Source organism: Oncorhynchus tshawytscha, linkage group LG04, assembly GCF_018296145.1.
Source record: "Oncorhynchus tshawytscha isolate Ot180627B linkage group LG04, Otsh_v2.0, whole genome shotgun sequence".
Lineage (NCBI taxonomy): Eukaryota > Metazoa > Chordata > Actinopteri > Salmoniformes > Salmonidae > Oncorhynchus > Oncorhynchus tshawytscha.
In genome coordinates, this window is record NC_056432.1 from 20,705,116 (window position 1) to 20,716,913 (window position 11,798).

Below are 11,798 nucleotides of genomic sequence, written 5' to 3' on the forward strand. Positions count from 1 at the left end.
ATGGACGTCAGGAATCAGGTCGAGAAAGAGGTCCGGGTTGAAAGTCCGTTCAAATCGATTGTTCCCAGTCGGAGCTAGTTTTTTTCCGAGTTCCCAGATATTTTGAACGCACTGAAGTTGGACGTTGAAGATTTCCGAATTACCATGACGTGTTCAAAACAACTAGGTTCTTGGGAATCTCCGACTTCAGAACGTTCAAAACAATGGGAACTCGGAATGATCCGATTGGAAAAAATATCGATTTGAACGGTCATTCAACTCGGGAACTCGGGACTCTTTCTAGAGCGCCGAGTTTCCGGCCTGAAGATCACTGACGTTTATGATTTGACTTTGTATTTTTCCGAGTTCCCGGTTGTGTTGAACGCGGCATATGGCTTAATGGCTGTGGTAACTAGTGACGACCGACGGACTTTTGTTTTACTACCCTTCAATCTTTTGTTTTAACTGAAAAGTAACCATATTTCTGTTTGTTCTTGAGATGGTATCTACAAAATTCCAGATTTAGCAACAACTTTGGGGAGTTCCTGTTTCTAAAATACACCGAATCTGAGTAAAGAAAGCGCGAAATCAACCGTTTCCATGGCGATGAAGCTTCGCTACTACTTGTTGTTTGCAGGCGCTGGTTGATTTCCACATGTTATCCCATACGGCTAGCTAGCTAACCAACTGATAATGTCATCTGGATTTCAAAATTCCATATCCAAAGATAGTAATTTATCTATTTATAAATCCTCTGAATTGTTTGATGGTTTATTGCACGAGATTCCAACAACAAGTAAGTAAATTAACCTGACTAACGTTAGCTAGCTACACTACATAAGTATGTCGACACCTGCTTGTCGAACATCTCATTCCAAAATCATGGGCATTAATATGGAGTTGGTCGCCCCCCGATCTCAACAAACCATTTCTGTATGGACCTTGCTTTGTGCATGGGGGCAATGTCATGCTGAAACAGGAAGGGACTTCCCCAAACTGTTGCCACAAAGTTGGAAGCACAGAATCGTCTAGAATGTCATTGTATGCTGTAACATTAAAATGTCCCTTCACTGGAACTAATGTGCCTAAGCCGAACCATGAAAAACAGCCCTCTTCCACCAAACTTTACAGTTGGCACTATGCATTGTGGCAGGTAGTGTTCTTGCATCTGCCAAACCCAGATTAGTCTGTCAGACTGCCAGATGGTGAAGCGTGATTCATCACTCCAGAGAACGTGTTTCCACTGCTCCAGAGTCCAATGGTGGTGAGCTTTACACCACTCCAGCCAACGCTTGGAATTTGTACATGGTGATCTTAGGCTTGTGTGCGGCTGCTCGGCCATGTAAACCCATTTCATGAAGCTCCAGACGAACAGTTCTTGTGCTGATGTGGCTTCCAGAGGCAGTTTGGAACTCTGTACTGAGTGTTGCAACCGAGGACAGACGATTTATACGCTCTTCAGCACTCGGCGGGCCCATTCTGTGAGCTTGTGTGGCCTACCACTTTGCGGGTGAGCCGTTAGACGTTTCCACTTCACCATAAAACAGAACTTACAGTTGACCAGGGCAGCTCTAGCAGGGCAGAAATTTGACGAACTGACTTGTTGGAAAGGTGGCATCCTAAGATGGCACCACGTTGAAAGTCATTGAGCTCTTCAATTAGGCCATTCTACTGCCAATGTTTACTATGGAGATTCCATGGCTGAGTGCTCAATTTTATGCACGTGTCAGCAACGGGTGCAGCTGAAATTGCTAAATCCACTAATTTGAAGGGGTGTCTACATACTTTTGTGTGTATATATAGTGTATAACATTGCTAACTACTAACCTTCTAGCAAAGTTCCCGGTCTTATCACATCGCTGTGCTGATTCCTGGCATCAGTGGCAGCACTGAGCAATCCCTCTTTGGCTTTATAATTTAGCAAGCTACCTCTACCTTACAGGTACAAATGACACCAGCACTGTCCCTAGAAGGTACAACAATCTGGATGAGTTGAGGTAATTTTGCCCTTTTCTTTAAATTACTCTAGTTAGCTAACTCCCCCACATCCTTTTTCATAACACTAGCTACCTGTATTTGAAAACAGATTGTCTACCTTTTGCACCATGAACCATCATCCATTTGGAAGCAAGTTTGTTACGTTCTTTCTTTACAGTGAGGAGCTTGACAGACGAACCAAGGAGACTCAAATGCTGCAAGAAGAAGTGGAACATGCAACTAAAATGACCATAGAGAAAATGGGACGCACATGTCCCAGCAGCTCACCTTCACAAATTAATTACTTTCCCATCTTTATGGGTGAGTATGTGGTTTTCTTGTGTCATGAAGAAAAATATAGCCAGTACTAGCTATACAGTTACACATCGGCGCTATTGTCACAACCAAATATGTCACTAGTCTATTTTGAATTATGAAACTACCTGTAGTAGTTTGCTGTGATAAGTGTTCCTTATTGCTGCTTTACATTTCTATTTTACAGATGGTTCATCGGAGGAGAACTCAGAAGTGCTGTCTGTGATCCAGCCTCTTACATATGGCCTGGAGCTGGTCAGAAGTGGCATAACTTTCCCTGGGAAAGATGTTTTGGAAAATGCAATAGGGGACTACTCTCAACAGGTGTCAGAGCTCCAAAAGCAGCTGAGTGAGGTTAGTGTGAGATACAGTCCTATTTCTTAATTCTTTCCTGGTGAGAGTTATATATTATTGTGGAAGGCCTCTTGAACTCAATGATTCTAATATCAAAATCCATGCAGTTCTTTGCCACATGAGGTGCCATTGATTGCAACCTTTGCTAATACTTTTTCAGACACATGAGCTTCATGAACAGCAGAAGTTCTACTTCCGTCAGTCCATCATCAAGCTGCAGACAAAATTGCAGGAGTTCCAGATTGAGAAAGATGCCCTGACTGATCTAAGGTAATTGAAGCTGAACCTGTTGCACTGTAAACCGTTTGTACTGTATACCTTTGAACACATACAGGTTTTTTGCAACGGGAGTATAGGACATGTTTTACAGTCCCTTCAATGCCCACTGGGCACAGACGTCAATTCAACATCTATTTCACGTTGGTTCCACCTAATTTAATTGAAATTGCATGGAAACAACGTTAATTCAACCAGTAAGTGTCAATTGGGTGTTCATTGTTTTGTCCCTCAGAACAAAAGAGAGCAGAAAACAGGCAGATGTAATGGGGAAAATGCAAGCAATGATCAGGGAGCTGCAAGCCGCTAAACAGACCGGGGACCAGAGGCTACTGGAGGCTGAGGATGAAGTAAAGTCACAGAGCAGGAGAACAGAGTCAAGGGAGCGGACACTACAGGAGGTGTACTCCACGCTGTTGGCTTACGAAAAACGTTGTGGAAACAATTTGTACACTAGCCAGGACGCACTGGGTGTTGCAGTGGAGAAAGTATTACACGACTTGGAGCATGCAAATCACAATCTGAGAGAAAGCCTTCTGCTGGTAAGACCGTGTGTTTTGTTTTATTTCACACAACACTTTTATAAAGGGTTTGAAATGTTGTTCTTGACATTGTATTTTCCATTCCTAACTCATTGTGCCAGCTGAAGGAGCAGATGGAGACTCAAGAACAGAAATGCCAAGAGAAAGCAGAGATCATGTTGAATGAGCAAAGGGAAAGGTACATTTTCATTAACTTTCCACAATTCTTGTCTCAGTGACTTGGGATTACAGTCATTCACTAATCTGATAGCCCACACATTACCTGCATGTAAGACTGTCTGGTATAGAGTTTGTTGTAACCCTAAAACCGCATGTATGTTCGAGGCAGGTTCCTAGAGGTGACATGTAAAGTTGCCTTGCTTGATTTGCTTTACTCTTTTCCAGAATGAAGCAGCTCACTACCAGTCATGACCAGGAGGTGGCGATATTGACTGAGAAATTGAGCAGCTCCAGAGGCAGAGCCTCCAGCTTGCATGTCCAGGTGGAGTTGTTACAGTGAGAGACATTAATTAACTAGCAATACTATATCTACATATTTCCTGAGTTTAATTAAATTCAAAGAGCTCTATTTTCGGACCTCTCGAGTGGCGCAGCGGTCGAAGGCACTGCATCGCAGTGCTTGAGGAGTCACTACAGACCCGGGTTCGATCCCAGTCTCTGTCACAACCGGCTGTGACCGTGAGTCCCATAGGGAGGCACCCAATTGGCCCAGCGTCGTCCGGGTTAGGGGAGGGTTTGGCCTGGGGGCTTTACTTGGCTCATCGCAGTCTTGCTGTGGTGGGCTGGGTGCCTGCAGGCTGACAGCAGTCGTCAGTTGAACAGTGTTTCCTCCGACGTATTGGTGCAGCTGGTTTCCGGGTTAATCAGGTGTTAAGAAGTGCGGTTTGGCGGGTCATGTTTCAGAGGACGCATGACCCAACCTTCACTTCTGTAGCGATGAGGCAAGATCGAAATTGGGGAGAAAAACTGGGTAAAATACAAAGAATGTATAAAGTCACTCATCTTTTCATTCAGTTGTAAGACACCTGTCAAATCTTTCAGAAAGTGTCCAAATTAATGCATTATTTCCTTTCACCAGAAAACAAGGTGAAAGCCAGGCTTCAGTGCACCAGTGTCAGGTCAATGACTTGGAGTCAGCTCTCTCCGTCCTGCGCTCCGAACTACTGGACACCCAGCAGGGCCATGAAGACAAGGTTACAGCTAACACACAACCGGCATGGTTGTGATGTAGAATAATAGAGTGGCCTTAGTCTTTTCAAACAAAGGTTTAGGAGGGAGACATTGTAATATTCTATGTGAAGGTTCTGATGCTTTGGGTTGTCATGATGTTGTGTACCAGGTGGGTGCTCTGGAGATGCTGTTGGCCGAGGCCCAGTCTCAGGCGGGGGAGGCCCAGAGAGGGAGAGACAGATCCCTCCAGCAGACAGAGGAGCTGGACTCTCGGCTCTGCCAGCTCACGGTAATACAGCCCAGCCTCAGACACAAACAGCAAGGATACTGTACGTCCTTAGCTCCCTGCTGCTGTAGAAAGAGATACACTATCTTAACATTGCACATTCTTTGATTCCAGAAACTCACAGTCTGTCTATCATTGTGTTTGATATATAAATATGAATCTGGCTTTGATATGTTTTAAACATAAATTTAAAATAAAAAAAAAAACAACCCATGAAATCAAACAGAGATGTTTGAATAAGAGTCAGTAGTGTATTACGTGTGTGGGGTCAGTCAGAGCTGCGGCAGGCCCTGGAGAAGGAGCAGACCAAGCATCATTTTTTTTTTTAATGGAAGATGACACCAAGGCTTTAGTTGCCAAGGCTATTTTTTGTCTCTTCTGCCAGTTGTTGGACGAGAAGCATCAGCGGGAGCAGCAGAAGGAGCTGGCTGTGGTGCGACGGGAGCTGGAATTGACCGCAGACCAGCTGTACAAGGCCAGGGACGAGGAGCTGCGGCTGCAATCCCTGAAGGGTGACCGGGACGAGGAGCTGAAGAAGGTCCAGGTGCTGCTGGAGGAGAGGGACAGGGAGCTGCAGCTGAGGCTGCAGGAGGCGCAGCAGGGACGGGCCAGGCTGGAGGAAGCCCAGGGCATCTGCCAGGCCCTCAGGGCAGAGACTGAGATGCTGAGACTCAAGCTGGAGGACCGGGAGAAGATGGTGGACCTGCTGCGGCTGCAGATGGAGAGCACCACCCAGATGACGGTGCAGCATGGACGTAGCATTGACTCCCTGCACAATGAGAAGAGCCGCCTCAGCAACCAGCTCAATGAGCACAAGCTGGAGATCCAACAGTTAAGGGTTAGTTAGTTGGCTAGTTAGTTAGTTTTGATCATATACTTTAGTTTCAAGGTTGGTTGTCTCCTACCCCTCGGGTGGGGAAACTTGGCATGCTTCTAAATCAAGACCAGATTTTGAGGTCATTCAGGCTGCTAAGGGGAGTCCTCAGGCTTGTTCATTGTCTTGGATTGTATAATACTCCATATTTTTCTTTTTGGGTGTGTTTTCAAAGGTATCCTACTATATACCGTTCCAACCCTGCTGAGTCCCTCCCTTTACAGACATGCTTAGAGCAGCGTGAGGAGTGTTTGGCGGTGCTGGAGCAGGAGAGGCGCGTACAGCAGGCTGGTCTGTCCAAACAGAGCTGCTGTGTCAAGGAGCTGACGCTGGAGAAACAGCAGCTTACCGCTGAGCTAGAGGTGCAACGCATGCAACTGGTCTGCCTCACAGGTACACTGGCTGTCATAAACTCAGTTAAAAAAGAAATGTCCATTTTTCAGGACCCTGTCTTTCAAAGATAATTAGTAAAAATTCAAATCAAAACTTCACAGATCTTCATTGTGAAGGGTTTAAACACCGTTTCCCCATGCTTGTTCAATGAACCATAAACAATTAATCACATGCACCTGTGGAACGGTCATAAGACACAAACAGCTTACAGACGGTAGGCAATTCAGGTCACAGTTATGAAAACTTAGGACACTAAAGAGGCCTTTTTACTGACTCTGAAAAACACCAAAAGAAAGATGCCCAGGGTCCCTGCTCATCTGCGTGAATGTGCCTTAGGCATGCTGCAAGGAGGCATGAGGACTGCAGATGTGGCCAGGGCAAGAAATTGCAATGTCCGTATAGTGAGACGCCTAAGACAGCGCTACAGGACGGACAGCTGATCGTCCTCGCAGTGTCAGACCACGTGTAACAACACCTGCACAGGATCGGTACATCCGAACATCACACCTGCGGGACAGGTACAGGATGGCAACATCAAGTGCCTGAGTTACACCAGGAACGCATAATCCCTCCATCAGTGCTCAGACTGTCCACAATAGGCTGAGAGAGGCTGGACTGAGGGCTTATAGGCCTGTTGTAAGGCAGGGCCTCACCAGACATCACCGGCAACAACGTCGCCTATGGGTACAAACCCACCGTCGCTGGACAAGACAGGACTGGCAAAAAGTGCTCTTCACTAATGAGTCGAGGTTTTGTCTCACCAGGGGTGATGGTCGGATTCGCGTTTATCGTTGAAGGAATGAGCGTTATATCGAGGCCTGTATTCTGGAGCGGGATCGATTTGGAGGTGGAGAGTCCATCATGGTCTGGGGCAGTGTGTCACAGCATCATCGGACTGAGCTTGTTGTCATTGCAGGCAATCTCAAAGCTGTGAGTTATAGGGAAGACATTATCCTCCCTCATGTGGTACCCTTCATGCAGGCTCATCCTGACATGACCCTCCAGCATGACAATGCCACCAGCCACACTGCTCATTCTGTGCGTGATTTCCTGCAACACAGGAATGTCAGTGTTCTGCCATGGCCAGCGACGAGCCCGGATCTCAATCCCATTGAGCACGTCTGGGACCTGTTGGATCAGAGGGTGAGGACTAGGGCCATTCCCCCCAGAAATGTCCGGGAACTTGCAGGTGCCTTTGGTGGAAGAGTGGGGTAACATCTCACAGCAAGAACTGTCAAATCTGGTGCAATTCATGAGGAGGAGATGCACTGCAGTACTTAATGCAGCTGGTGGCCACACCAGATACTGACTGTTACTTTTGATTTTGATCCCCCCCTTTGTTCAGGGACACATTATTCCATTTCTGTTCGTCACATGTCTGTGGAACTTGTCCAGTTTGTCTCAGTTGTTGAATCTTGTTATGTTCATACACATATTTACACATTTTAAGTTCGCTGAAAGTAAATGAGGTTGACAGTGAGAGGATGTTTCTTTTTTTGCTGAATTTAGATGGCTTTCATATGAGAGTATTCCCCTCACAGATAAAATGATGCATCGACTCTCTGTTCATTCAAACACTTCTCTGCTAACGTTTTTGTATGAATTCTGATCTTTATTCATTCTTCAATAATAAAGACCTTTCAGTGATTTGATTTAACGGCCTCCATTTCTCCAGTCTTTAGGGGAAAATACAGGTCTTCAGTGGCAAACGGCAAGAACAATGATCATGTTGCTAGACTGTGTTGGAAAACCAGTACAGCATGTAGCGTCTGTTTTTCTTGTTGACCGTCTGTCTGTCCCACAGAGGAGCATGAGGAGTTGAAGAGGCTCCACAGCAGTAAGAGTGAAGAGCAGGAGGGCGTGGTGGTGGGTCTGAAGGCCCAGCTGAAGACCACCCGGGCTGAGCTGGACCAGGCCAGGAGCACCCTGAGGACCCTGGAGGGAGCGGACGGACACGGTTAGCACTGCACATCACTGAGAACATTATATTATAGCGGAGATCTGTGTTTATATGGTTATGGGAAGTCTACAGTATGTGTTTATGCATGACTTTTTAGATGAGAGAGGACTGAATCTGGATACTGAAGAGTAAATTATTGTGGAAGTAATGAGAATTTTTGTACCCCCCCTCCACAAAAAAAATGGATGCTCTTTTGACATGACGAAGATCTGTGTTGGATCGAAACGTGGTCGATAAATGTGGTAATTGGGAGCTTATTCAGTGTGCGGGCCATTCTGTTATCTTTCATGCTCTGTGTCACTCATTGTGACACTTCACCTTGGATTTAGTTGATTCATTTCTTCCTCCGTTGAATCGACAGAAAGAGATGAGAGTAGATAGACCTTGATTGACTCGATCCTGCCCTGTCTCCCCTTTCTCTGTCCAGGCCTGAAGGTTGCCATGGGGATGCAGAAGCAGATAACAGCCAAGCGGGAACAGATTGACACTCTCCATGGCCGAATCCAGCTCCTGGAGGAGACCATGGACAAACTGACCGAGGTAGCAACACCTCAATGTCTACTTTTAGTGCTCCACATCGTGTCTATCGTAATTTCACATGCCCTGGCTTCCACACAGATAAAAGCCCTGTGTCCTTAAGTAGGGATTTAAAACCGCAAGATATTCTGGTGTTCACTTAAATGTATAATAATCTGCCTTCAATATGGTCTTTCCCTTCCCAGGAGAAGCGTTACCAGAGTCAAGAGAGTAAGCGTCAGATCCAGCTGCTGGCTTCAGTCACTGAGGAGAAGAGGCAGGTGGCAGCGGAGGTGGAGACCGTCCGCTCCCTGGAGAGACGGCTCAGGGAGAAAGTGGCCAAACTGGAGACGGCCCTACACAAGGTGTTGTGGCACTACCTTGTATTTACTCACTTTATCACACAGTATGAAATATACGTCTCACTCTGACTGACCCCCATTTACACCTACGATGTTCTTCAGATGTCCGAGAGCTTTGTCCACTGTCAAGACTTCATCCAGTTGCAAGAGCAGGAGTTTGTACGGCTGAAGCTGCAGCATGCTCTGGATGTGACGGTACAGCACACTAGGATGGGTGTCCATCTGCCTCTATAGAGGTCTAATGCATATGCTGTTTTGTTGTTTGATTTGCATTGTACTCTGAATATCCTTTCTCCTCTAAACTGTCTATAGCCTTCTATGCTGTGTAATATGCTTTTTCAAGTGCTGTGTCTTTTTTGCATGAGCTGCAGGGCCAAAACCTGCGAGCCACAGGGAATGCTCAGCGTGCTTCCCTCTCCAGCCCAACAGCCCTGACTGCTCTGCCCTCCAGCCAATACGGCTCAAAGTGCCTGCTAGAGGTAGATCAATACCGAAACTTCCTACAAAATGCCTTGTGGCCCCAATCCTTCCAGGGCCTGGCTTTGTTGCTGTTTTTTCAGTGGTGGAAAAGAAAGACACAAGCTCAGCACATCTGACTCCCCCAAAATTAAAAACACACCCTGATTGCATTCCTGTGGCAGCATGACAGACTCGTTCATCAGCCGTTTGACTTGACTCCAGAACAGTCGGATCTAAGCCAATTTACTGAAAGCATGGAAGTATCCCAGATGGTCAACAATAGATTTCTGTGTTGAATATAGTGTAACCCATAATGGTATTTTACTCAGCCTCTCTTCACCCCTCTTACAGTTGAAACCCCAGCAGCTGCTGGAAAGCCCCACCACGGAGCTGCGGTCCCTAGTCAAAGAGCTACGAGGTGTGATTTCTGAAAATCCTGGACCACACACCAACAAAAGCACCCTCAGAAGGAGCTCTGTTCCAGAGAGAGATCACAGGACCACACTGTAAGTCTCTGAGTGTGACGTTAAAGATCACGATGCTACTAGTTTTTTCCCACCACACATTTTTGTTGTTGTTGTGCGTCATTCACTTGGTTTCTGAAACCACAGTGGTTTATTTCACAAATGTTTCACAGCCATGTGACATGTTTCTCAATGTATGCAGAGCTTGTGTTCGCTTTGGTTCTCAATCAACCCATCAACTACAATCATGTGGAGCTTCTTTAATTCAAATTTCATGCAATAAAAATGTCTCTTACAGCAACGAAGTGACCAAAAATGTTACAAGCAATGCCAAAATGATAAAAGGGACTAACAGCAGGTAAGAGCATGTATCCTTGAACCTCTTGTTACTGACTGCCTGAGCATGGCTGTTGGCAACCGTTCCCTACCTCTGTATATTGGCTTCACTAATCCTCAGGCCACATGAATGTGCAGTGTCTGTCTGTGGCTTCGTTCTAATGCATGTTTGTGTATGCAATATGTGCAGTGGTGTGGCTCACCTCCTTAGGACAACTGATCTGGATGAGCGGAATTTAAACAGCACCTTCTCAAGCGCCAGTGAGTTTCTCTGTTAGTACAATCAACCATTTTAACACACTCAACCGATCATGTGCTTTATTTTCCTAATTTCACTCTACTAGACCCATTATCATCCCTGTGGTCCCCCTTCAAACATGTTATGATCAAGGTATACAGTTTTTCAGCACTTAACCATTCCTCCACTTGAGACATTGTTTGCTATTTCTACAGGCCATGACTTCTCTTTTGCTGCATCTCTGCCTTCCTACACATCGTCCCCACGAGCCATGGCACTGGGCCGCAGGTCCCCTGTACACTCACTTCTGACCTCTGACCACAACCCCACACCTCCACCACAGAGCAGGCCTCAGGCAGAAAGCCCTCTCACAGACACACACACCTGTAAGTCCCAATGCCTTCAGCATTATTACAACTCAGGTGTGTAACCAATGCGGGAGACAATGTCCCCAATGAAATGGCCTTGGAGAACCTTGGTTACTTTACAGTATGGCATCATTAATAATGTTTGAATTTCAGAACTCTAATTTGATGACTTCTGAGTGAATAACTTGTGGTTTCACTTGAAATGTTTGTCCAGTGGCCAATCCGCAGGCTGAGTTTACAGGACACACATGCAAGCACTTGCAAGGAAAACTGGACAGCCTCCAAAACATAGTGGAGGACTTGCAGATGAAGAACCAAGGTTTGTTGAACAGAGTTTATTTGGTTCATCTGACTGCTGTGCAGCACAGTGGTTAGTGACTGACATCAGTGCTGAAGATCTGAATCTGTATTAGGAGTTTTGAATTTGCCCAATGTTGTCCAAATGTAACAGTTGTGAGAATCCAGACATCCTTGTTATGTCTGCCCCTCCCTGCCTCACGTACCAGACCAAATTGTTTGATAGGAATGTCATCAGGACACAGAGAATCAGGACAATGATTTTATTGGTTTGGGGATAGGTCAAGTTCATGAAAACAGAAATTCCTGATTAATCCAGAAAAATGCCATTGCTGTTTATGTCCGATAAGATAACTGCCACCTTTGGGACAATACAGGTTATCTTGAAAACACCGTTTCTGTGAAGAAACTACAAAATGCATTTTAAGTTTTTTTCTTTTCTTTTTTTTCTTCAGAAATGTCCTCTATGATAAAGGGTCAGGAGAAGAGGATGAGAAATGTCAAAGACAAAAGGAAGCTTTAGAACAATCAAGGCTCTGAGTGAATGTGTACTTGTGTAACAAAATTAAAATTGTATTTAAAAGTAAAGGCACTATGATCGTTATGGTGAATTGTCTTTTATTATGAATACA

At 45.5% G+C, this 11,798-nt stretch overlaps 1 protein-coding gene across 4 annotated transcripts; it reads left to right on the forward strand.

Moving 5' to 3' along the window:
• The first annotated feature begins 65 nt into the window (after window positions 1-65).
• On the forward strand, window positions 66-11,770 carry LOC112232836 (coiled-coil domain-containing protein 158). Of its 4 annotated transcripts, none has more exons than XM_024400082.2 (23): window positions 67-775; window positions 1,922-1,976; window positions 2,135-2,277; window positions 2,459-2,625; window positions 2,786-2,895; window positions 3,137-3,443; window positions 3,545-3,621; window positions 3,828-3,938; window positions 4,522-4,636; window positions 4,783-4,902; window positions 5,285-5,737; window positions 5,998-6,166; window positions 7,971-8,123; window positions 8,554-8,666; window positions 8,849-9,007; window positions 9,107-9,199; window positions 9,376-9,483; window positions 9,815-9,969; window positions 10,226-10,285; window positions 10,454-10,536; window positions 10,717-10,887; window positions 11,084-11,188; window positions 11,622-11,770. In XM_024400082.2, exons 1-23 carry the CDS (start codon window positions 673-675, stop codon window positions 11,687-11,689), a joined length of 3,198 nt encoding a protein of 1,065 aa, XP_024255850.1. In that variant the 5' UTR covers window positions 67-672; the 3' UTR covers window positions 11,690-11,770. The 4 variants fall into 4 exon arrangements, with proteins under 4 accessions (XP_024255852.1, XP_024255850.1, XP_024255853.1 ...); XM_024400083.2 differs by having other exon boundaries at window positions 71-775; window positions 10,454-10,524; XM_024400085.2 differs by lacking the exon at window positions 5,285-5,737.
• Window positions 11,771-11,798: the final 28 nt, after the last annotated feature.